We start from the raw sequence: 25,877 nt of genomic DNA, 5'->3' as shown, positions 1-25,877 counted from the left end.
GCCTTCAACATAGCCAGAGAGGCCCCAATGCCTGACACGATGGGATGACCTGATGACTTGTCTTTGTGTATCTTCGGAAGGCAGTAGAAGGCACCTACGCGAGCAGTACGTGGGATGAAGATGCGGAGGGTACTCTGAAGTTCTGGGATTTACATATTAATGAATCAAACCTGCAACCCATTCTAAAAGATGAAAGACTTAATAGTAATCTAGGTTAGTTCAAGTTACATGACAGAGATCTTTTGCTATAAATTGTGTCTTATGATCCTGCTCCACAGCTACCTGATGAAGGAGCAGCGCTCCGAAAGCTAGTGCTTCCAAATAAACCTGTTGGACTATAATATGCTGTTCTGAGAGGCAACATGGCTTTGTGCAGGGAAGGTCATGTCTTAACAACTTAACAGAATCCTTTGAAAAATTGACAAAGTTGATTGATGAGGTAAGGGTTGTAGATGTCATATACATGTCTTTAGCAAGGCATTTGATAAGATTCCCCATGGTAGGCTGATGAAGAAGGTGAAGTCGCATGGGGTCCAGGGTGTACTAGCGAGATGGACAGAGAACTGGCTGGGCAACAGGAGACAGAGAGTAATAATGGAAGAGTGTTTCTCAAAATGGAGACCTGTGACCAGTGGTGTCCCACAGGGATCCGTGCTGGGACCACTGTTGTTTGTGACATACATAACTAATTTGGAGGGAAGTTTAGACAGTCTGATTAACAAGTTTGCAGATGACACTAAGATTGGTGGATAGCAGATAGTGAAGAGGACTGTCAGAGAATACAGCATAATATAGACAGATTGGAGAGTTGGGCAGAGAAATGGCAGATGCAGTTCAATGCGGTTAAATACGAGGTGATACATTTTGGATGATCCAATTCAAGAGCGATGGAAAAGTCCTGGGGTAAATTGATGTGCAGAGATCTGGGCGTTCAGGTCCATTGTTCCCTGAAGGTGGCAATGCAGGTCAGTAGAGCAGTCAAGAAGGCATACAGCATACTTTCCTTCATCAGACAGGGTACTGAGTACAAGAGTTGACAGATCATGTTACAATTGTATAAGACTTTGGTTCGGCTGCGTTTGGAATACTGCACACAGTTCTGGTCGCCACATTACCAAAAGGATGTGGATGTTTTGGAGAGGGTGCAGAGGAGGTTGACCAGGATGTTGCCTTGTATGGAGGGTGCTAGCTACGAAGAGAGATTGAGTAGATTAGGATTATTTTCATTAGAAAGACAGGTTGAGGGGAGACCTGATTGAGGTCTACAAAATCATGAGAGGTATAGGCAGGGTGGATAGCAGGGTGCTTCTTCCCCAAAGTGGGGGACTCAATTACTAGAGGTCACAAATTCAAGGTGAGAGGGGAAAGGTGTAAGGGAGTTATACATGGAAAGTTCTTTACATAGAGGGTGGTGGTGCCTGGAATGTGTTGCGAGTGGAGGTGGCAGAGGTGGGAACGATAGCTTCAGTTAATGGGCAGGACGCAGAGGGATTCAGATCCTTTGAAAATAGGCCACAGGTTTAGATAGAGGATCTGGATCAGCACAGGCTTGCAGGGCTGAAGGGCCTGTTCCTGTGCTGTAATGTTCTTTGTTCTAGCTGTGTCGGTGCTATGACAGTCTGTATGATGATAACCTGTCAGGTATGCACACACTGGAGCACAGGGCTGTGTAAGAATGAAGTGCAAGCTGTCTCGATGTGAGTTACTAATCAAACTGCCAGGTTAACAGGTGTACCAGCAAACATCATCATGTGCTGCAGATTGGACCCAATCTTGTTCCTTCGGCCAAGATTCAGGAGAAAGGAGAGTGGATAAATGTTAGCAGCTCTGCCGAGGAATACAGCGAGCTAAAGACTGTAATTAAGGAAATTACAGCTGGAATTCCCATGCAGTAACAAATAGGTTTTCATCTCAAACAATCAACTCACATTTAGTTTCAATATCTCAAAAGCTGCACTGACAGGTGCAGCACTGTTTCTCACTGTTCTCTATGCTGTGGAAATTACCCCAATTAAAATTCAACCCGAACAATAGGAAACAGCTATTACATTTTCTTTAAAATTTAATTCATCATATACTTCAGAGAAGCAAAACTACATATCAAACAATTTACATCAAACGGTTCTTCCTGTGTATTTTCAGAGATGAGCTAAGATCAGATTATCACAGTTCAGCATCATCTTACCTCACATCACACTGCTTGGGCGCTTCACTGTTTTATGAACTCATTCTAGGGACATGGGCATTGCTGGCTGGGCCAGTATTTATTGCCCATCCCTAGTTGCCCCTTGAGAAGGTGGTGATGAACTGCCTTCGTGAATCAGTGTGCTACAGACAGACTCACAATGCACTGAGGGAGGGTATTTCAAGAAGGAGTTAATTATACTTAGGGCTAGAGGGATCAAAGGGTGTGGGGAGGGAGAGTGGCGAAGTGGGAACAGGGGACTGAGCTGAATGATCAGTCATAATCAGATTGAATGGTGGAGCAGGCTTGAAGGGTTGAGTGATCAATTCATGCTCCTAATTTCTACTTTTCTATTTTCCAGGTTGTGACCCAGTGATACTGAAGCAACAGATACATCTCCAAGTCGGGATGGCAAATAGCTTAGAGGGAAGTTGGCAGGGGGTGGTGTTCCCATGTATCTGCTGCCCTTGTCCTTCTAGATGGAAGTGATTGTGGGTTTGGAAGATGCTGTCTGAGGATCTTCAGTTATTTTCTGCAGAGCATCGGGTTCACACTGCTGCTACTGAACTCTGGTGGTGGAGGGAGTGGATGTGCCAAGCAAGTGGGCTGCTTTCTCCTGGATGGTGTCAAGCTTCTCTGTTCATTGTTGGAGCTGCCCCTATCCAGGCAAGTGGAGAGTATTCCATCACACTCCTGACTTGTGTCTTGTAGATGGTGGACAGGCTTTGGGGAGTCAGGAGGTGAGTTACTTGCTGCAGTTGGAAGATGTCATCCACACTGCTACCAAGCAGCACCTGCTCAGCAATAATCTGCTCAGTCATGCCCAATTTGGGTTCTGCCAGGGTCAGTCAGCTCCCGACCTCATTCCAGGCTTGGTTCAAACATGGACAAGAGAGCTGAATTCCAGAGGGAAGGGGAGAGGGACAGCCCTTGACATGAAGGCTGCGTTTCACCGAGGAGCCCTAGCAAAATCGGAATCAATGGGTATTGGAATCTTATGGTCTTCTGATAGAGGACAATCTCTCCAGTGGTTAGAGTCATACTTGACACATGGGAAGATGTTGGAGGTCAGTCATCTCAACTGCAGGACATCTCTTCAGGAGTTGCTCAGGGTAGTACCCTAGGCCCAAACAACATCCAGCTGCTTTATCAATAACCCTACATCATAAGGTCAGAAGTTGGGATGTTCGCTGATGATTGCTCAATGTTCAGCACCATTCGCGATTCCTCAGATACTGAAGCAGTCCATGTTCAAATGGAACAAGATCTGGACAATATCCAGGCTTGGACTGACAAGCAGCAAGTAACACTCACTCCATACAAATGCCACGCCATGACTATCACCAATAAAAGACGATCTAACCACCACTCCCTGGCATTCAATGGTGTTACCATCACTGAATCCCCCACTGCAACATCCTGGGGGTTACCATTGACCAGATACTCAACTGGACTTTCCATATAAATGTAGTGGCTACATGAGCGGGTCAGAGGCTAGGAAACCTGCAGTGAGTAACTCACCTCCTGACTCCCCAAAGCCTGTCCACCATCTACAAGGCACATGTCAGGAGTGTGATGGAATACTCCCCACATGGCTGGATGGGTACAGCTCTAACAACTCTCAAGAAGCCTGACACCATCCAGGATAAAGCAGCCACTCAATTGCAACCACATCAACAAGCATCCACTCCCTCCATCATTGACGCTCAGTAGCAGCAGTGTGTATCATCTACAAGATACACTGCAGAGATTCACCAAAGATGTCAGCCAGCAACTTCCAAACTCAAAGCCACTTCCATTCTGAAGGACAAGGACAGTGGATACATTGGAACACTATTGTCCACAGGTTCCCTTCCAAGCCCCTCACCATCCTGATTTGGAAATATATTGCTGTTCCTAAATCCTAGAATTCCCTCCCTTAGGGCATTATGGGTTTACTTAGAGCATATGGACTGCAGCAGGTCAAGAAGGAAGCTCACCATGCCCTTCTCAAGGGGTAACTAGAAATGGGGAATAAATGCTGGCCCAGCCAATGACACCCACATCCCACAAAATGAGTAAATCTTAAAAAAGTATTCCTAGCCTCTGACCTGCTCTTGTAGCTCTATGTTTATGTGGTGAGTCCAGTGGAGTTTCCTGTCAATGGTAATCCCAAAGATGTTGATAATTGGGGATTCAACGATGGTAAAACCATTGGATGTTGAGGATGAGGGGAATGGTTAGATTCTCTTTGTTGGAGATGGTCATTGCCTGGCATTTATAAGCATAAGACCATAAGAAACGGGAATGGGAATACGCCATTCAGCTCCTCAAGCCTGCTCCATCATTCAATAGGATCACGGCTGATCTGATATTCTTCATGCCCACTTTCCTGCTCTTTCCCTGTAACCCTTGATTTCCTGACTGATGAAGAATCTCTCTCTCACAACCTTAAATGTCCACAAGGACTTTGTCCCCCACAGCTCTCTGGGGCAAATAATTCCAAAGGCTCACAACTCTCTGAGAGAATAAATTCCTCCTCATCTCAATCCCACACTGACATCCCTTCATTCTGAGACTGTGTCTTCTGGTCCTAGAATCTCGCCTGAGGGGAAACATTCTCTTAGTAATTACCCTTGCAAGCCCCTTAAGAATCCGATATGTTTCAATGAGATCACCACTCATTCATCTAAAGTCCAGTGAGTAAAGTCCCAACTGTTCAGCCTTTGCTGGTGAGACAATCCCTCCACACCAGGCATTATCCTAGTGAACCTTCTCTGAACTCCCTCCAATAAAATAGCATCTTTCAAACAATGTGACCAAACCTGCTCACAGTGATGTCATTTCCTGTGGTGATGTCATTTCCTGTTGTTTTTCTCAGGGGGTGGTAGATGGGGTCTAACTCGATGTGTTTGTTGATAGAGTTCTAGCTGGAATGCCATGCTTCTAAGAATTCTTGTGTGTCTCTATATTTGGCTTGTCCTAGGATGTGAAAAGTGACGTCTGCAGATGCTGGAAATCAGAGCTGAAAATGTGTTGCTGGTTAAAGCGCAGCAGGTCAGGCAGCATCCAAGGAACAGGAAATTCGACGTTTCGGGCAAAAGCCCTTCATCAGGAATGAGGAAAGTGTGTTCAGCAGGCTAAGATAAAAGGTAGGGAGGAGGGACTTGGGGGAGGGGCGATGGAGATGTGATAGGTGGAAGGAGGTCAAGGTGAGGGTGATAGGCCGGAGTGGGGTGGGGGTGGAGAGGTCAGGAAGAAAATTGCAGGTTAGGAGGGCGGTGCTGAGTTCCTCCCAGTCGAAGTGGTGTCCTTCCTCATTCGTATGTAAGGATACTAGTGAGAGAGGGTCATGTCATTTTGTGGCTAGTTGATGATCATGTATCCTGGTGGCTAGTTTTCTGCCTGTTTGTCCAATGTAGTGTTTGTTATAGTCCTTGCATGGTATTTTGTAAATTACGTTAGTTTTGCTTGTTGCTTGTAAAGAGTCTTTCAAGTTCATTAGCTGCTGCTTTAGTGTGTTGGTGGGTCTGTGGGCTACCGTGATGCCAAGGAAAACACCACATTCTGACCAAATATTGAACTCCAGAAACAATCATCCCAACATCCATAAACGAAGTTGCATCAAAACATTATTTCAACGAGCCACCACACACTGCAGCACAGAGGGACTACACAGAGCAAAGGAACATCACCTATACCGTGTAATCAAAAAGAATGGGTACCCCAATGAACATAGTCCGGTGATTTCTCAGCAACAAACCCAAACAAGCAGACAAAACACATCTCGAAACCCAAGACACTCTCCTCTACATCAAAGACATCTCAGAAATGCCTACTACACTACTCAGACCCCTTGGCATCATGATAACCCACAACCCACCAACACACTAAAACAACAGCTGATGAACTTGAAAGACCCGATACACACAATGAATAAACCTAATGTCATTTACAAAATACCGTGCAAGGACTGTAACAAACACTACATTGGACAAACAGGCAGAAACCTAGCCACTAGGATACATGAACACCAACTAGCCACCAGGATACATGAACACCAACTAGCCACCAGGATACATGAACACCAACTAGCCACCAGGATACGTGATCATCAACTAGCCACAAAACGACATGACCCTCTCTCACTAGTATCCTTACATGCGGAAGAGGAAGGACGCCACTTCGACTGGGACAACACATCCATCCTAGGACAAGCCAAACTGAGACACACACGAGAATTCCTAGAAGCATGGCATTCCAACCGGAACTCTATCAACAATCATATCGAGTAAGACCCCATCTACAACCCCATGAGAAGAAGAACAGGAAATGACATCGCCAACCCAAAGAAACCCAAATATATAAATAGAAAGCAGGAATCATCAGCAGTGCTTCGCCCGGAGGCTCACTGAAGATGTTACCTAGTATGGTGACGAAACGTCTGGAAATGAACCTTCCAGCTGAGGGCTGAAAATGTGTTGCTGGAAAAGTGCTGCAGGTCAGGCAGCATCCAAGGAACAGGAAATTCGACGTTTCGGGCCTGATGAAGGGCTTATGCCCGAAACGTCAAATTTCCTGTTCCTTGGATGCTGCCTGACCTGCTGCGCTTTTCCAGCAACACATTTTCAGCTCTGATCTCCAGCATCTGCAGACCTCACTTTCTCCTCCTTCCAGCTGAGGGAGCAAACCTACATCTACTTAGCAACTTTTTGCCATTTAGGCAACCTATCAATTTTTCTCTCTAAAACATTTGTCACATGCATCTTATTTGTTACTTATCAACTCAACATTGCAACCAGGATCCATGTTGAGCTATAAGATACTGAAAATCAGGAAAGGATACAAAAGCTGTAATGATGAAGATGGGATTGAAGACATGGCTCTCGAAGGTAAACAATGCCAACCCCATGTAGGAAAAGATGAAATTCTCTGCTAAGAAATTGAGGAGCTCAAACAACTGAAAAACATAAAAAGGCATTATTTTTGAAATGTCATTTGTAAGAAATTAATGTACTCAATGATCAAACACAGGGTTTCTGTGAAAGAATCACCTCAAGCACAGAGCTGAGCATCACATCCAGTTCCTGTCACCATGTTCCCAGCAGCTACAGAGAAAGGCAGGAATACCAAAATATGGGAAATTTGTCTAAAATGTTCAATCTATAACTTCACCTCCAGTCCGACCTGGGGTCCATCATGGATAACAAACAGGGAGTTAGGTGAGTGCAGGACTGAGTGGGATGAAACTTTCTGGAAGGCAGCAGGAAGACACTGAGGAGAACCTACACAGATATTTGAGGGACTGGGTGGCTGACAAGGATTTCTTTTAGAATTTGGACAGGTGGTTCAAAAAAAAGTAGTCATGACATTCCCAGAGAACAACAAGGTTACTCACTCAGAGAGAGACAACTGGTTGTAGCTTGAGGGTCACTGTGCCTCAGGTGAAGGGACAGGCTGAGGAGAAGGGACCTTCCTGGTATGAAGGGCAGGTAAAGTAATAGAGTCATTCAGTGCAAAAAAAGGCCCTTTGGCCCATTGAGTCTGCACTGACATAATTACCATTGAAGGCGCGCAAATCCCAATTTCCTGCACTTGTCCCATATCCTTGAATGTTATGATATTCGAAGAGCTCATTCAAATATGTTTTAAAGGTTGTAAGGTTTCCGGCCTCCACTACCTTCCCAGGCAGTGTATTTCAGATTTCCACCACCCACTGAGTGAAAAAAGATTTTTCCCAAATCCCCTGCCCCCTTACGCTAAAACTATGGCCGCTTATGACTGAACCCTCAACCAAGGGGAACAGCTGCTCTCTACTCACCCTGTCCATATCCCTCAATCTTTTATACCTCAATCATATTCCCCCACTCAGCCTTCTCTGCTCTAAAGATGGAGCACAAATGCCCTCCCCACCCTTTCAGATTCCCCCTCCCTGCCTTCTCCAACTCCACATCCTGTGTGATACTCTTTGGAGGGTTGGTGCAGATTATACGGGCCAAATGGCCTCTTTCTATACTGTAGGAATTCTATGATCCCTCAAGGGGAAGTGATGGATCCTCAGATAATACAATTTGCTGAGTGAGTTCAGCTCTCAGTCTCCAACAAAGACTCTGCTGTACCTGTTTGGTGCGCAGCTTCGATTCTGGTGAGAGATTATTGTAAGTATAGTGAGCTTGAGTGATCCCACAGAACAGGACAGCCACCACACCTACAGACAACAAAACAATCTGCTCAGGAAAGAACCTTTCATTTTTCCTTGTCAAATTAAACATTTAGAATCTATTAACAAACACTAAAGCACAAATATTTTAATAAAAACAACACGACTAAATTCACCACTAACTCCACACAAGACAGAAACACAAATTTATTTCCCACGCTCCTGGGTGGAGAAGAATATAAGTATTACCAAAGCCAAAGGCCAATTAATCAAATAATTTAAAAACCTTACAAGTTTCCAATGAAACAATGGGAGGTGAAAGAGTCATGGTAATGTCTATGGAAAGGCGGCCCAGGTTGGTGCTCTGGGGTGACAGTGCCAAATCCCATCACTACAGCTGTCACATTTATACTGACTGAGAAAAACACTCTGCTATTGCAGCTCATCTCAATGGTGAATTCACAATCCTCAGCTGCTCTGGCCTCAACTAACCCCAGACTCTGAGCAATGCAGTTAACTCGTAACTGAACGGCAATTAAGGATGGGTCTCAATTAACGGTTCCAGTCGGTGATGACCGCCTCCAAAGAATTTATAAAACAGCAGATAATTCTTCATTTACAGCAACGAGAGATTATTTACATTATTGTATTGGAAAATCCAAAACTAGGCCCACTGTCCCCGCTCTCTCCCCATAGCCCTGTATCAATCCCCAAACTAATTCCACTGCCCTGCTCTCTCCCCAATGTCCTGTATCAATCCCCAAACGAATTCCTGTGAGACAGACAGGCAGTTTGTATGGATCCCTGTTGAAAAGCTGTTGGACAGATAAAGGATTTTGTGGGGTATGTGGAACACGCCGATTCTGGTCCCCACCCAGAACTCTTTCCTCGATATATCAATGTCATCATCAGTGCTGCTTACCTCTTGAAGAACAATACAGCACAGGAACTGATTCTTCGGCCCTCCAAGTCTGCGCTGACACATTTTGCCCTTCCATACTAAAATTCTCATCCTAATTGGAAAGGATTTTCTACTTTGCTTCCAATTTCCACCCTGTTCTCACCTTCACCTGGCCCATTTCTGACTCCTCTCTTCCCTTCCTCAACATCTTTGTTTCCATTTCTGGGGACAGGTATGCCACCAATATCCACTACAAACTGCCACCGTTACCTGGACTCGACCTGCTCACACCCGCTTTCCTGTAAAGACTCTTTTCCGTTCTCCCAGTTGCTCTGATTGTCACATCTGTTTCAATGATGCCAGCTTTGACAAGGGGGCCTCCAAAAGGTCCACCTTCTTCCTCAACTGAGAATTCCCCAGCACTGTGTAGTTGGAAGGGCCCTCCCACACTTCAGCTCTGATGCCCTCTCTTCCCTCCCACAACAACGACAGGGTCCCTCTTGTCCTTACCTACCATCCCACCAGCACCTACATCCAGAGGATCATAAGCTGCTACTTCCACCACCTCCAGACAGACAGACACACACACACCCCCATCCCATCCTCACCAGCTTTCCACAGGGACCACCCCATGGGACACCCTGGTTCACTCCTCCTTCACAATCAAACCATCCCCCACCACAACACACACAACCTCATGGCACCTTCCCCTGCAGAAGGTGTAACACTTCCTCGTTTAATTCCTCCTTCCTCAGTATCCAGGGGCCCAAACACACACCTTCCAGGTGAAGCAGCACTTCACTTGCACTTCACACAATCTCGTCTACTGCATTCACTACTCACAATGTGGTCTCCTCTATGTTGGAAAAATAAAGTGTAGACCGGGTGACTACTTTGCAGAACATCTACGTTCTGCCCTCAAAAAAGAGTGAGGTGCTGAAATAGCACAGCAGCTCAGGCAGCATCTGAGGAACAGGAGAATTGACATTTTGGGCATAAACCCTTCATCAGGAATGAGGCTTGTGGGTCAAGGAGGTTGAGAGATAAATGGGAGGAGGTGTGGCTGGTGGGGAAGGCAGCTGTGAGTGCACTAACGAGATGAAGGTAGGGGTGAAGGTGATTTGTCGGAGGGGAGGGTGGAGCAGATAGATGGGAAGGAAGATGGACAGGTAGGACAGTTCAAGTGGGTGGTGCCAAGTTGGAAGGTTGGGACTGGGATAAGATGGGGGTAGGGGAAACAGGGAAACTGGCGAAACCCACATTGATCTTATGTGGTTGGAAGGTCCCAAGGTGGAAGATGAGGCGTTCTTCCTTCAGGCGTTGGGTGCTTAGGGAGCAGGCCCAGGACCTACATGTACTTGGTGAAGTGGGAGGGAGAGTTGAAGTGTTCAGCCACAAGGCAGTGGAGTTGGTTGGTGCATGTGTCCCAGAGGTGTTCTCTGAAACGATCTGCAAGTAGGCATTCTTTTTCCCCAATGCAGAGGAGACCACATCAGGAGCAACAGCTGCAGCAGATGACCTGTGTGGAGGTGTAGGTAAATTTCTGTTGGATGTGGAAGGATCCTTTGGGGTCTTGGACAGAGGTGAAGGGGAGGTGTGGGCACAGGTTTTACACTTCTTACAATGGCAGGGGAAGGTACCAGGAGGGGAGGGTGGATTGGTGGGGGCGTGGACCTGACAAGGAAGTCACGGATGGAATAGTCTCTCTGAAATGCAGATCGGGGTCGGGAGGAAAATATATCTCTGGTGGTAGGGTCTGTTTGTAGGTGGTGGAAATAACGGAGGATGATGCAATGTATCTGGAGGTTGGTGGGGTGGAAGGTGAGGAACAGGAGTGTTCTAACCTTGTTGTGGTTGGAGGGGTGAAGCTCAAGGACAGAAGTGCGGGAAGTGGAGGAGATACGCTGGAGGGCATCATCAATCATGGGGGATGAGAAATTGCAGTCTTTAAAGGAGGCCATCTGGAATGTTCTATGGTGGAACTGGTCCTCCTGGGAGCAGATGCGGCAGAGGCAGAGGATTTGAGAACAAGGGATAGCATTTTTACAGGAGGCAGGGTGGGAGGTGTAGTCCAGGTAGCTATGGGAGCTGGTGGGTTTGTAGTAAATGTCCGTGTTGAGTTGGTTGCCAGAGATGGAGATGAAGAGGTCCAGGAAGGGGAGGGAGGTGTCAGAGATGGTCCAGGTGAACTTGAGTCGGAGTGGAATGTGTTGGTGAAGTTGACAAACTGTTCAACCTCCTCGTGGAAGCACAAGGTGGTGCCAATACAGTCACTGATGCAACGGAGGAAAAGGTTGAGAATGGTTCTGACGTAACTGCTGAAGATAGACTGTTTCACATAGCCGACAAAGTGACAGGCATAGCCTGGGGCCCTTGCGGGTGCTCAAAGTTACCCCTTTAGTCTGGAGGAAGTGGGAGGATTGGAAGGAGAAATTATTGGAAGAAGGGACAAAGCAAGAGAGGTTATCACATGGTCTACTATTATACACTACCCACTGTCAGCTAATGGTGTCTGTCGTCCTCATTAGCATCTATTCATTTCCCCAGGCTGACCTAAACCACTCCTTTATCTGTCCAATTTCTTTTTCTCTCTCTCTTTGGGCTCTGTTTACATCCAACTAGTTTGCTTTGCCCCCCTCCCCCGTCCCACTTTCTGTATTAAAACCATCTTTTCCCTAGCTACCACCAGTTCTGAAGAAGGGTCACTGGACCTGAAACGTTATCTCAGATTTTTCTTCAGATTCTCCCAGACCTGCTGAGTTCTTCCAGTAATTTCTGATTCGGTCCCATCCTAAGCAACTGTTTTGCTTTCTTCCCATAGATCCATCAATCCCCAAACTCCCACACATGCACATACACCAAGCCCCACTGCCCCCCAAAGGTAAGTAACACAGGAGATCTGTGTGAGACCATACACACACACAGTAGCTACATTACAATACTGTTATGATGCCTTTATGAAGGTGAATGTTTATGTTACAGTGTTATGGTTTTGTCCAATGCACTCACCTGTGAAACCACACGCTTCAGCCAATAGGAATGTACTCCATGACATCAGGAAGAAAAGGGCAGTCTCCAGCAACGGAAAATCTCGGAGTCTGGTGAATTTTGTAACGTGTACAGGTTAAGGAAAATATTCAGGAGTCATCCAGCAAAGAGAGGCCTTTCAGCTTATTGGGCCTGCACCATGTATCCACAACAATCCCACTTTCCAGCACTTTGTTCATATGACATTGTTATGACATTTCAGGTGCTCATTGAAGTACATTTGAAACGTTTCCCAATCCAACTACGCTCACTTCACCTGACTCAGGGGCAATATCCTGAAAGCGTGCGATTCCAAATAAACCTGTTGGACTATAACCTGGTGTCATGCAGCTTCTGACCTTGTCCACCCGTCCAACACCAGCACATCCACATCACAACTCCCCTTGCTGGCCCCCAGGGTATTCCAGACTCCCACCACCCTCTGGGTGAAACCTTTGCCCTATATCCTCTCTAAATCTCCTGCCTTTCGCCTTAAAATGATTCCCCTTTGTTAGTGACCCTTCAACTAAAGGGATCAGCTGCTTCCTAATCCTAACCCTGTCTATGTCCCTCATTATCTTATACACCTCTATTAGGTCACCCCTCAACACTCTTTATTGCAAAAAAAAACCAAGCTAATCCAGCCTCTCTCCATCGCTGATATGCTCCATTCCAGGCAACATCCTGGTGAATCTCCTCTGCACCCCCTCCAACATCCTTTCCATAGTGTGGGGACTAGAACTGCACACAGTATTCCAGCTGTGGCCTGACCAATGCTCTGTACAACTCCAACATAAACTTCCTGCTCTTACAATCTACACCTCGTCAGATAAAGCTGTTTTGTATAACTTCTTAATACCCTACTAACTTGACCTGCCACCTTCAGGGATCTGTAGACAAGCATCCCATGATCCTTCTGTTCCTGGTCTTCCTAGTGCCCTGCCATTTATCGAATACTCCCTTACTTTGTATCTTCTTCTAAAGTTAATTCGGCTTAAATTCCATCTGCTCCTGATCTGTTCTTCTGACCAATCCATCTATATTTTCCTGTCACCTAAGACGTTCTTAATCGCTGTCAACCACGCAGCCAATCTTTGTGTCACCCAGAAACTTACTGATTATACCCCTCCCACACTCTCATCTATATCATTTATATGGACCACAAACAATAAGGATCCAGTACTGATCCCTGTGGTACACCATTACACACCGAGCTCCAGTCTCTCAGCCATCTACCATCACCCTCTGTCACCTGTCACTAAGCCAATCTTGGATCCATTTTGTCAAGTTAGCCTGGGTCCCACGTGCTTTTAAATTCTTTATTAGTCTCCCAAGTGGAGTCTTGTCAAAGGCTTTGCTGAAATCCACATGTATATCCTATTTTCATTTACACAGCTGGTCACCTCCTCAAAAATGTAATCAAGTTTGTTAGGTATGACCTCACTCTGACAAAGCCATACCGACTAACCCTGGCCTTTCTAAATGGAGATTAACTTTCTCCCTCATTGTTGTCTCTGATAGTTCCCTGTCACTGATGTGAGACTCATTGGTCTGTCGTTCTCTGTCTATCTCTAACACCCTTCTTGTAAAGTAGAACTACATTAGCTATTCTCCAGGCATCTGGCACCTCTCCTGGGGCCAGAGACAAATTAAACATTTGAGTCAGACCCCCTGTAATTTCCTCCCTCATTTCCCATAGCAGCCCGGGAAACAATTCACCCAGACCATGGGGATTTGTTCAGTTTTAAACCCATCAAAACCTCCAATACCTCCTCAATTATGTGAGGAGTGAGGGAGATGTATTCTGTGATGAGGGAGCAAGACACACTCAGAGATCCCTTGGACGACTCTGTTCTGTACAATGTATATACTGTCTGGAGCTTCATTCATTCCAAGCTCCAGTTAGAACCTTCCAGAAGAATTTCAAAGAAACTGTTCACATCTCACACATGATCACTCTGCAGGTCCTGGAGTCTGTGCAGGTTACTAAATGAACATAAAGCTATAAATCTTCTCAAAACTTGCTAAGAACATAAAGGAACGGACATTTCATTGGCACCTCTCCCATTCTTAGAATTTCACAGCCAATGAAGACGTTTGAACATTGACACTGTCATAATTTAGGAAATGTGTGGCCAGTTTGTGCACAACAAGATCCCACAAACAGTAAAGTCAAAATGCCGAGATAATCTCATCAATCCATTGACGGAGTGACACCAGCAAGTCATCCCAGACTCACTTTTCAGTTAGACATTTAGGTGACATGCGTTGCGGCTGGTTGGGCCAACATTTATTGCACATCCCTAACTGCCCCCTTGAGGTGGTGGTGGATGAGCTGTTTTTTTGAACTGCTGCAGTCCATGTGCTGTTGGTTGACCTACAATGTCCTTAGGGAGAAAATTCCAAGATTTTGACTCAGTGATACTGAAGTAATGGTGATATATTTCCAAGCTGAAAAGCCCTGCCCGAAACGTCAAATTTCCTGTTCCTTGGATGCTGCCTGACCTGCTGCGTTTTAACCAGCAACACATTTTCAGCTCTGATCTCCAGCATCTGCAGACCTCACTTTTTACTCTGATATATTTCCAAGTCAGGATGGTGAGTGACTTGGAAGGGAACTCGCAGTGATTATGTTCCCATGTATCTGCTGCCCTTGTCCTTCCTGGTGGAAGTGACCATGGATTCCTTCAGATTCCTGAAGAAGGGCTCATGCCCGAAACGTCGATTCTCCTGCTCTTTGGATGCTGCCTGACCTGCTGCGCTTTTCCAGCAACATATTTTCAGCTCTGATCTCCATCATCTGCAGTCCTCACTTTCTCCGTTTTGGAAGTGACCATGGGTTTGGAAGGTGCTATCTGAGGATCTTTGGTGAATTTCTGCAGTGCATCTTGTAGATATTACACACTGCTGCTACTGAGCATTGGTGGTGGAGCGAGTGGATGTGGTGCCAATCAAGTGGGCTGCATTGTCCTGGATGGTGTCAAGCTTCTTGAAGGTTGTTGGAGTCACAACCATCTCATTCCTTTACAGCACGGAGACAGACCTTTCAGTCCAACTCGTCCATGCCGACCAGATATCCTAATCTAAACTATTCTCATTTGCCAGCACTTGGCCCATAGCCCTCTAAACCCTTCCTCTACTCACATACCCATCTAGATGCCTCTTAACTGCTGTAATTATACCAGTCGCCACCACTTCCTCGAGCAGCTCATCCCATACATGTGTGAAAAATTTGTCCCTTTGAGTCTTTCCATTCTCACCCTAAATCTATGCCCTCTAGTTCTGGACTCCCCCACCCCTAGGAAAAGACCTTCACTATTCACCCTATCCAAGCCCCTCGTGATTTTATAAACCTCTATAAGGTCACCCCTCAACCTACGACACTCCAGGGAAAACAGCCCCAGCCTGTTCAGCCTCTCCCTAAAGCTTAAACCCTCCAACCCTGGCAACATCCTTGTAAACCTTTACTGAACCCTTTCAAGTTTCACAACATCCTATAGCAGGGAGACCAGAACTGCACACAATATTCCAACAGTGGCCAAACCAGTGTCCTGTACAGCCGCAACATGACCTCCCAACTCCTGTACTCAATGCATTCTGCCTTGTGGATGGTAGAGAGGCTTTGGAGAGTTGGGAGGTGAGTTACTCGCCACAGTATTCCTAGCCTTTAACCTGCTCTTATAGCCATTATACTTATGTGGTGAATCTAGTTGAGTTTCTGGTCAATAGTAACCCCCAGAATGTTGGTAGTGGGCAATTCAGTGATGGTAATATTATTGAATGTTGAGTGGTGATAGTTAGATTCTTGTCTGTTAGAGATGGTCACTGCCTGGCACTTATGTGGCACATGGCTATTTGCCTCTAATCAGCCCAGCCTCAATTTTGTTGAATTTGAACATACTAAGTGTCTGAGGAGTTGTGAATGGTGCTGAACATTGTGCAATCATCAGCAAACATCACCACTTCTGGCCACATGACAGAGGGAAGGTCACTGATGAAGCAGGTGAAGATGGTTGGGCCTAGGACACTCCCCTGAGGAACTCCTGCAGAGATTCCTGGAGCTGAGGTGACTGACATTCAACAACCACGACCATCTTCCTATTTTCTAATTGGAGCTTGAAACGAACAGATAGTACACACATTGCACAGGGATCTCGGAGTGTGTCTTACTCCCTCCCTCACCACACGGTGCATCTCCCTTACTCTCACAGGGCTGAAGAGGTATTGGAGGTTTTGATTCCAACCAGCAGAAAGGTAGCCTCCAATTCCAACTGATTCCAGTTTTGCCAGGACTCCAGGTTGCCATACTTATGGCATGTCAAGGACTGTCACTCTCACCTCACTTATGGAATCTAGCTCTTTTGTCGATTTGAGCCAATGTTATGATGACAGAACAAAATCCTGGTAGTTAGAACATAGAACATAGGAAAGTACAGCACAGAACAGGCCCTTTGGCCCACGATGTTGTGCCAAGGATTATTCCTAATCTAAAACAAAACAAACTAACCTATCCACCCCTCAATTCACTGCTGTCCATGTCCATGTCCATGTCCAGCAGTCACTTAAATGTCCCTAATGACTCTGTTTCCACCACCACAGCTGGCAACGCATTCCATGCATTCACAACTCTCTGTGTAAAAAACCGACCTCGGGCTTCTCCTTTATACTTCCTCCTAATATCTTAAAACTATGACCCCTTGAGGCAGTCAGTCCTGCCTTGGGGAAAAGTCTCCGGCTATTGACTCTATCCATGCCTCTCATTACCTATACTCCCTAGTAGCATCGTGCATGCTCCTACACCCTGATGTCTGCAGCAGTTCAAGGCAATTAAGAATGGCAATAATGAATACAAAAAATACAGGCTTAGTCTTGCAGCAATGTCCTCTAGGACCTAACCAGTTTGATCAGTGGTACTGCTGTCAAGGCACTCTTTATAATGGACACTGAAATTCCCCACCCTGAGTACACTTTTAGCCCTTGCCACCCTCACTGCTTCTTTCAAATGTTGTTCTACGTGGAGGAGTATCAATTCATCAGCCGAGGGAGATGGCACATGGTAATCAGCAGGTTTCCTTGCCCATGTTTAATCTGCTGCCATGAAACTTCATGGGGTCCAGAGTCAATATTGAGCACTCCCAGGGCAACTCCCGCCCGACTGTAACCTCCTGTACAGCCACCTCTGCTGGGTCATACCCGGGGATAGTAATGATGGTGTCTAGGACATTGCCTGTGGAGTATGGGTATGAGTGTGTCAGGCTGCTGCTTCACTCGTCTGTGAGACAGCTCTCCCAATTTTGGCACTAGCCCCCAGATGTTACTGAGGAGGAGTTTCAGATCCGATTAGTCTTTCCCTGAGTAACAGCAGAATCTGTACTCAAGGCCATTGTTCAGACAGGGGAAGCCTATATGGAGAATTAAAACTGAAGGATATCAGAGCAGTAACCACACCCGTGGCTGATCCCAGAGCAAATGATCCACTGAATATTCCAAGAAATAATCCAAATGACTTGAACATGGCAGCCACGTCAAAGTTGTGAGCATTAACTCCTTCAGGCTGATAGGCCACAATTGACCTAATGGAACAGAGATTCCAGTTAGACAATGTACACCAAACCAAACGTCAAACAACACTCAGTTCACGCACAGCACAAATCTCAAAACTTACACAATCAAGAAAATCCACTTCCACCCATAAACTTGTAGGTCCTCCAACAGCCCAGCACTCCCTCAGCACTTACCCTCTGACAGTCCAGCACTCCCTCAGTACTGACTCTTTGACAGTGTGGCACTCCCTCAGCACTGATCCTCCGACAGTGTGGCACTCCCTCAGTGCTGATCCCCTGAGAGTGCAGCGCTCCCCTAGTAGTGACCCTCCGACAGTGTGGCGCTCTCTCAGTATCGACCCTCCGACAGTGTGGCGCTCCCTCAGCACTGACCCTCTGACAATGCGGCGCTCCCTCAGCACTGACCCTGTGACAGTGTGGCACTTCCTCAGCGCTGACCCTCTGATAATGCGGCGCTCCCTCTGCACTGACCCTCAGACAGTGTGGCACTCCCTCAGCACTGACCCTCAGACAGTGCAGCATCAATGTCCAGAGTGGCCATTTGGCCTATCGTGTTAACGTGACTAGTTGAACAATTGCAGAATCACAGAAGTGATCCAACACAGATGGAAGCCATTCAGCCATTGATGTCTGCACTGGCTCTCCCACAAGCACCATGTCTTAGTGTTATCTTCCTGCCTTTTCCCCATTCCCAAACACATCATTTCTGTTTAAATGATCTAATCCCTCTATGTAATGCCTCCATGGAACCTGCCTCCACCACATTTCCTGGCAGTGCATTTCAGACCAGAACTACTCGCTGGGTAAAAAAGGTTTCTTTCTCACATCACAATTCCGATCTTTCCAGATCACTTTAAATCAGTGCCCTCTCAGTCTTGATCCTTTTATGAGCAGCAGCAATTTTTCCTCGATCTGTTCTATCCAGCCCACACTGGATTTCTAAAACCTCTCTCAGATCTAGTTCAGTTTGAGATAAAGCCCTCTGACCGTCTGCTGCTTTGAAGCCCTCAGTTACCCAGTCAGAAACAATCCCCTCAGGGTGGGAGAGAGAACCACAAACACGGGCACGCCAGGACATCTGACATTTGCAAAGCACGTCATCCATTATTGCCATCTTCAGGGACTGTCCATTTAAATTACCTTGGAAAGGCAGCGTTATTCTTTATTTATTCATTGTGTGGGATATGGGTGTTGCTGGCTGGTCAGCATTTATTGCCTGTCCCTAGTTGCCCCCCTTGAGAAGGTGGGGGTGAGCTATCTTCTTGAACCGCTGCAGTCCCTGTGCTGTGGGTTCACCCATAATTCTCTCAGGGAGAGAATTATAGAATTTTGACCCAACGACACTGAAGGAACGGTGATATATTTCCAAGTCAGGATATATCAGGAGGGGAACTTGCAGAGGGTGGTGTTCCCATGTATCTGCTGCCCTTGTCCTTCTACATGGAAGTGGTCGTTAGGGTAAGATAAAGACAGCAATAAACAAGAACCTTCACCCTGTTTGGGTCAAGGCTTTGATGACTGAAATTTGCAGAAAACAGATGATGATGTATTTGGAAGATTATCCCATGAGAAACAACTCTTGTTTAATACAGAGAGTTTGTATTAACCACACACAGACATCTTACCGAATCTCATGGCACAATCAATTATTCCATACACTGACTCACAACCTCCAGAACTCTCAGTACCATGTGATGTGTCTGTTTTAAACTTGAAATGTTGTTTTGGAGTAGTTTGATTAGTTTTGAGATGACGTTCAGATTTCAGGAGGCCAGTTCTCACTGAGTAAAGCTCAATACCCACTTCTGAACCAGAGAAAAAGTCTGGACCCAACCTGATGGTCACTGATCCTATCATTAGGTAAAGGAGATGGAAAAATGGGGACAGACCAGAATTCAAATTAGATGTGAACTGCAGAGTAGCAAATCGCAACTCAATCTTCACAGGGTACTTTGGGATCTTTGAAGAGAATCTTCACCTGAAGATGTAGACACAAGCACATGTACATTCTGGTTAATAACCACAAGTACAGCACCCAGGTACACTGTGCTCCCTTATCTAGAGACAAACATTTTCCTGCTTTTACTTCAGGGTTGAGTTGATCTCCCAGGTATGGAATAATACACCAAACAAAAATGCAGAAAGAATAATATGCACTGGAGAGTCAGAAAAGGAAACCTGAGTAGCAACTGCATTTTACAAACTCCCAGAATTTTGAAAAGTCAGTCAATATATAATGGTTAAGTTGTTGTCTGTCCAAAATATTACACACTCATTTTTACAATCATCTGAATGTATGTAAACTGTGTTTGTGCATGTAAATAATACAAATTAGAGTCTGCTTATATGTACAAACATATAAATGAAATATTCAAAAATGCAAGTGCATATAATGCTGCAAATATTAAATTTGTATACGTAAATATTATACAAATAGGTAATTATATATTCATGCGATTGCATATTCACGTGTGATTATGTATTTGTACATGTAAATGTTACAATTAGGGGTGTGCAAACACACTATATTCATGTATGTTAGTATCTTTTCATTGATGCAATTGCTACCAAGAGTTTAGAACTATAGTTTACTCCACATCCAGTGGGCTCTGCCACATGTTTATAGTTTACTCCAACCCTGTGCTGTTGGACAGTCGAGTGCCAATGGAATCAGGTGCTGCATTTTTCCCATAACAATTAAGAATTCTGTAAACAGATTATAATTATTATATTTAAATATATTTAAAGAGTGAAAGTAATTTAGTGAAAGAAAGGGGTTCATTTTAAACTCCATGGTACTAATTAATAAGGCTCAATGATGCTGATGTCCATCACTGAACTCCTGGGTTTTTACACACCCCAATCAAACCAGGAACAAAGGCAATATCACACTGACCCTGCCAACAACAGACAACCTTCCATTCGAAGTTAACTCCTGTTCAAAAGCATACTGAAGAACATGAAAAATAGTAGGACGTGACCACTCGGCCCATCGAACCTGCCTCACCATTTAATACTATCACAGCAGATCTTTAGGCTTCAACTTCCCTTTCCCGCCCACTCCCTGTTTCCCTGAATTCCCAGAGACCAACTACCTGTCTTTCCCAGCCTGAAATATATTCAAATGTGAAGCATCCACAATCTCAGGGGAGACAGTTCCTAAGATGCACAACTCCCCGACTGAAGGCGTTGCTCATTACCTCAGTCCACAATGGTCAGCCCCTTCCCCGGAGATATCTCCTGCCGACCCTATTTTGTAGATTCTAACAGGGATGGTGTGTTGAACTGAATATTTTCATGGACAGTGAGAGACAGAAACTTGGGAAGATGGGATTTTTCACTAATATCTGGTAGAGGATCATTCTGTTCACTCTGTCAAGTGCTGTTGTGAGATCCATAAAAACAAGTCACAGTGTTTGCTGCTCTCTGCACCTCTCTTCAAAGCTGGGGTATATCATGTCTCGTGTTGACCTGCCTGTACTGAATCCACATTGTACCTCTGAGTATATTCTGTTGGCTAGTTTCTGGGACCTGTTATAGTGAACTTGGCGAGGGACATCCCAATTTGGCTGAGGAGTGAGATGCCCTGGTAATTCTTGAAGTTTCCTCTGTGGCTTTGTTGGCGTGTTGTTGATGTGTTTGCAGCACACATTTTCTGTGGGGCAGACCCTTCTCTCCAGCAGAGCAGAAAGCAGTTATTGAGATGTGGTCCCAAGTGAGGCTTTCCATACTTGAGAAGTTCAGTCAGTATCATGGATATTCCTAGTGTTTTGTTGTGAGATGTTATCATTAAATCTTATCATTTCTGTGTTTCAGCAGCAGCAGGAACTTGGAGCAGGGGCCTGTTGGGAACGGTGAGTCACTGATTTGAACCTTTAAAAACTTACCACAATCAGAGGATTAGATAGGGTAGACAGTGAGAGTCTTTTTCCTATGATGGTGACGTCAGCTTGTACGAGGGGGCATAACTACAAATTGAGGGGTGATAGATTTAAGACAGATGTCAGAGGGAAGTTCTTTACTCAGAGAGTGGTAAGGGCATGGAATGCACTACCTGCTAATGTAGTTAACTCAGCCACATTAGGGAGATCTAAACAACCTTTAGATAAGCACATGGATGATGATGGGATAGTGTAGGGGGATGGGCTGAGAACAGTTCACAGGTCGGTGCAACATTAAGGGCTGAAGGGCCTGTTCTGCGCTGTATTGTTCTATGTTCTATGACTATGTTCTGAAGGGATGCCTGAGACCTAATGCGATGAGGAACAGGATGGGTATACTTTCTAATTGGTTCAGGGATGTTACAACAAAGCAGGTGGGACTTGAACCTGGACCTTCTGGCTCAGAGTAGAAACACTACCATTGCACCACAACAATCCCTAAGGAATGAATATATTAATGAAGAGTGAACTTATTGGGTGTGAATTGTTTGTATAAGTATGGGATGCTAGTGATTAGAGGGGGTGAGTAGTGTGGGGTGTGGTTAACTGAAATAAAGCTCTTGTTTATTGACTTGATTTCTCTTTAAATCCGGTGATCTTTTTGGATTCGATTTGGGTGTCAAAGGTCTTTTTAAGCTCTGAGTAATGAGGGTTCTGCATCAAACTTGTAATGCTAGAAGCACATTGAGTACAGACAGAAATATCCGTCTCATGTGAGTAATACTCAAGCGTAGTCTGCACTGAGTGGGAGATTTGCTTTTTCCTTTGAGTGAATACTTTCCCATTTGCACATTTTGAAGGGGTAACTTTAATGATGAGTCCCAGGACTTTTTTGATACTGTCATCCACTGTCACAAGCGATTTGCACTTCTCCACACAGATTGGTCTAATACTGGTTGGCACGGTAACTTGCCATCTTCTGAACCTCTACCTTAATGAGCATGAGATTGTCACATGCATCAGGATTAGGGGCCAGGTTGTGAATGAAGTGAGCTGTGTACTTTGTTACAAGGATGGAACTCTTTCTGTTTGTGGGGTCTGGACCAATCTTTGTTCCTGTTTCTGATTTCTCAAACATTTCTGCTTCATCAACATCATCAGGTGAATCCTCAGGTAGAAAGGCAGCCCAAGACTCTGAGAAGTTGTGACATTTGTCATCATCCCTTGTACATGGAATGTTGGTGTGAAGAAGGGAACGGAGAAGTGAGTGACCAATATCAGACTCCGCACTGTGATAGGTACTGGTGTGAGGAATGTTGGACAGATCACATCTTCCGGTAATCATCAGGTCAATTGGTGCAAGAGGCCAAAACCGTGTATGACACTGTGACACTTTATGCTACTGTCTGCCTGAGATGGAGGTGTTGGTAACACAGAGTCCATGCTGTGCTCAAAGGCAGCAGCTATCCACATTCTTTCATTTTGCCAACAACATGAAGACAGAGGCATGTTTCATCTGATCCAACTCATGTTCCAGTTTTTTTTCCCCCAAAAGGCAGATGTTCCAGATTATCAACAAGAGTGTGGGAGAAGACAATGTTTTCTTCAGCATTAACGTATGACTTTGGTGAATAAGTGCAAATGATGGTGACAAAACTCCATCCAATGGCAGACAAACGTTATATGGCATTCAGAAATCGGAACAGGCATCTCAATGCCTGGCATCAATCAGTTGATATTCAGTAATCAGTATCAGTAAGATGAATCACTGTCTATATTCACCCTGCTCACCTGGTCATGCCATAGAATTTCTAATATTAATGTCATCATCACCAGGCCTCTAGCCCACATCGAAGAACACTGTTCCATTCTATTGTCCATTGGCTCGGAGTCCTCATTCATTCCAGGATTCACAGTCCGGACATTCCTGCTCCCAAACTGCACAATCTTTGCTCTTTGCTTCTTGGGTACTGACTAGCCAATCACTATCAAGATAGGATTCCAAAACCATTCCCACCCATCTTAAAGTTCAGCTTCTGCAAAACTCGCAAACATCTTTAACATTGAAACAAGTAACAACTGAGCTACTCGTTCTCACTGGCACATTTTAGCCAACTCAATCAGTTAACTTCCCACACTGAGCAGCTATTGTAGACTGCTCTAGGAAATGGTGATTTTTGTAGGATAAAAAAGTGATGATTAGGTTGCCTTTGAAGATGTTTGATGTGGAGTCCATTTATTTGATGCTCAGCTGGATCATACTGGGATTTCCCAAGTGCCTTCTTCCACTCTGTTAATACCTCCAGGGGCAGAGGCTGAGGTTACAGCTCACTCATGGGACTTCTCCACCAACTCAGAGCCCAGGGAACCAGAAACAAAGCATCCAGGAGCTCCAGCAAGTGCCTTGCAGTGGAATACTCCAGGATGTCTTCAGCTAGTGACTACGCAATATATTGGAATAGAAGAGCAGGAATCCTTTCAGCCCTTCAAACCTGTAGTATGACAGAATTATCAGCCCAGCGCTGTAGATAGGTGACCAGCAGGAATATCAAATGTTTACTATCACGTGTTAATGCAGACGTTGAAGTGACTCAAGCAGCATGTGGTGGCTCTGACTTTTCATGAGCTAGGTTCAAATCCATCCCAGAAATGAGGGGAAAGGTCATGCTGTGTGTTGCAGATTGTCAACATGAAATAAGTTCTCGAGCTTTAGCCCAGTGCCAAGTTGTGATATTGGCAGCATAGAGCTCAGAGGATTGACAGTGTGGGGAGAAACTGCTGACTAACAGCTTCTACCCTAGGATGTGAGGGGCTGGGTGTTGGTTCAATAGACAAGAAGCTTCAGTCCTTATCTAACCTACTGTGGGAGGCGGCAACTACTGGCATCCCATTGCCCAGCTCAAAACTGACTGAATGGTTGAGTTACTGCGACAATAACGGCAAAATAAAACCTTCTTAAAAAATTGCATAAGAGAAATGAAAAATCCAAATCTTCATTTGTCTCTTAGTACTGGGCACCAACAAGAATTAATCAACTGTCGTTTTAATGTGACCAACAGAGAATTTGTCTCTTATTTTATAGTCAGCTTTAGGAAATACTTACGAAGATAAGACAATGGCGACAGCATCATTGAGAACACTTTCCCCAAACAGCAGGGCGTACAGATCCACATCAGCCTGTAGCTCGTTAAATATTGTGAGCACAGTCACTGCAAAAGGACAGATCTCATTAATAAAACCCTCCCAGTAGAACATCCACGCTTACTCCCCTCTGACAGCCTAACTTTCTGGAAACACAGCCACCACCAGGGAGAAGAGAGAGGGCAGGGAGAGAGTTTGGTGGGGGTGGGGGAGACAGACGGAGAACGTGGGGAGACCAAAAGGGCGAGAGACACAGAGGCAACACCAGACAGTCTTCCCCAGCTGAGAGGGATGGAGGGGGAGAAGAGACTGGATATTGCGAACCTGAACACAATCCCACTCAGAAGAGGCCATTATGCCCATTATATCCCCGTCAGCCTTTGAAATGATCTATTCAATCAGTTTCCATTTAGTGCTCTTCCCAGAGTAAATATGAAAATGTTTCCACAAGCACATTTTCCTTTGGAAAGCTCCTAATGGATGTTTTTGCAATGTGCTCCACATCACAGTTCACTGATAAAAGAAACTCTCCCCATCTCCTTTTACACATTACCTTTAGGTGATGTCACTCTGGTTACCAAACCTCCCGCTGCTGAAACAGCTTCTCCTTCCTCATTTTATTAAATTCCATCATGTTTCTGGAAAATCCCCATTAAGTCTACTCTGAACCTTCTCTGTCCTAAGGAGAACAATCCCAGCTTCTCCACATTGACTTGAGGGTTAATTCTGGAACCACCTGGGTAACTCTCCAAGTCAGGCGGTTACAATATTAGGAGGAGGCCATTTGCCCCATCATTTCTGTGCTGTTGGACAAAGCTCTGATCACACTGATCCCATTTTCCAACTTTTGGCCTGTAGTGTGGAGGCCATGGAAATGCATGAGAGTATCTAATTATTACTTAAATGTTTCTGATTCAACGGTTCTTTCAGGCATTGAGTTCCAGGCTTGCACAAGCTCTGCAAGAAAATATTTCTCCTCAACTCTCTTAGCTTTCTATCTCTTATCTATGCCCCTAGTTAGTGTGACAATGCTGTCACT

General features: G+C 45.2%; 1 protein-coding gene across 1 annotated transcript in view; it reads right to left on the bottom strand.

The window, feature by feature from the left end:
* slc9a6a (solute carrier family 9 member A6a) overlaps positions 1-25,877 on the bottom strand; it is a 74,991-nt gene that overhangs the window by 28,658 nt on the left and 20,456 nt on the right. Inside the window, exons 6-11 of the mRNA XM_060831999.1 lie at positions 24,801-24,906; positions 17,684-17,825; positions 12,235-12,340; positions 8,284-8,372; positions 7,011-7,124; positions 1,736-1,847 (exon numbers count right to left, since the gene is read on the bottom strand). Coding sequence (XP_060687982.1) covers positions 1,736-1,847; positions 7,011-7,124; positions 8,284-8,372; positions 12,235-12,340; positions 17,684-17,825; positions 24,801-24,906 — 669 coding nt within the window. The remainder of the gene's footprint in view (positions 1-1,735; positions 1,848-7,010; positions 7,125-8,283; positions 8,373-12,234; positions 12,341-17,683; positions 17,826-24,800; positions 24,907-25,877) is intronic.

This window comes from Hemiscyllium ocellatum, chromosome 11 (genome assembly GCF_020745735.1).
Source record: "Hemiscyllium ocellatum isolate sHemOce1 chromosome 11, sHemOce1.pat.X.cur, whole genome shotgun sequence".
NCBI lineage: Eukaryota > Metazoa > Chordata > Chondrichthyes > Orectolobiformes > Hemiscylliidae > Hemiscyllium > Hemiscyllium ocellatum.
Note: the sequence above shows the minus strand (reverse complement) of the source record. Positions and strands in the feature narration are given on the sequence as shown.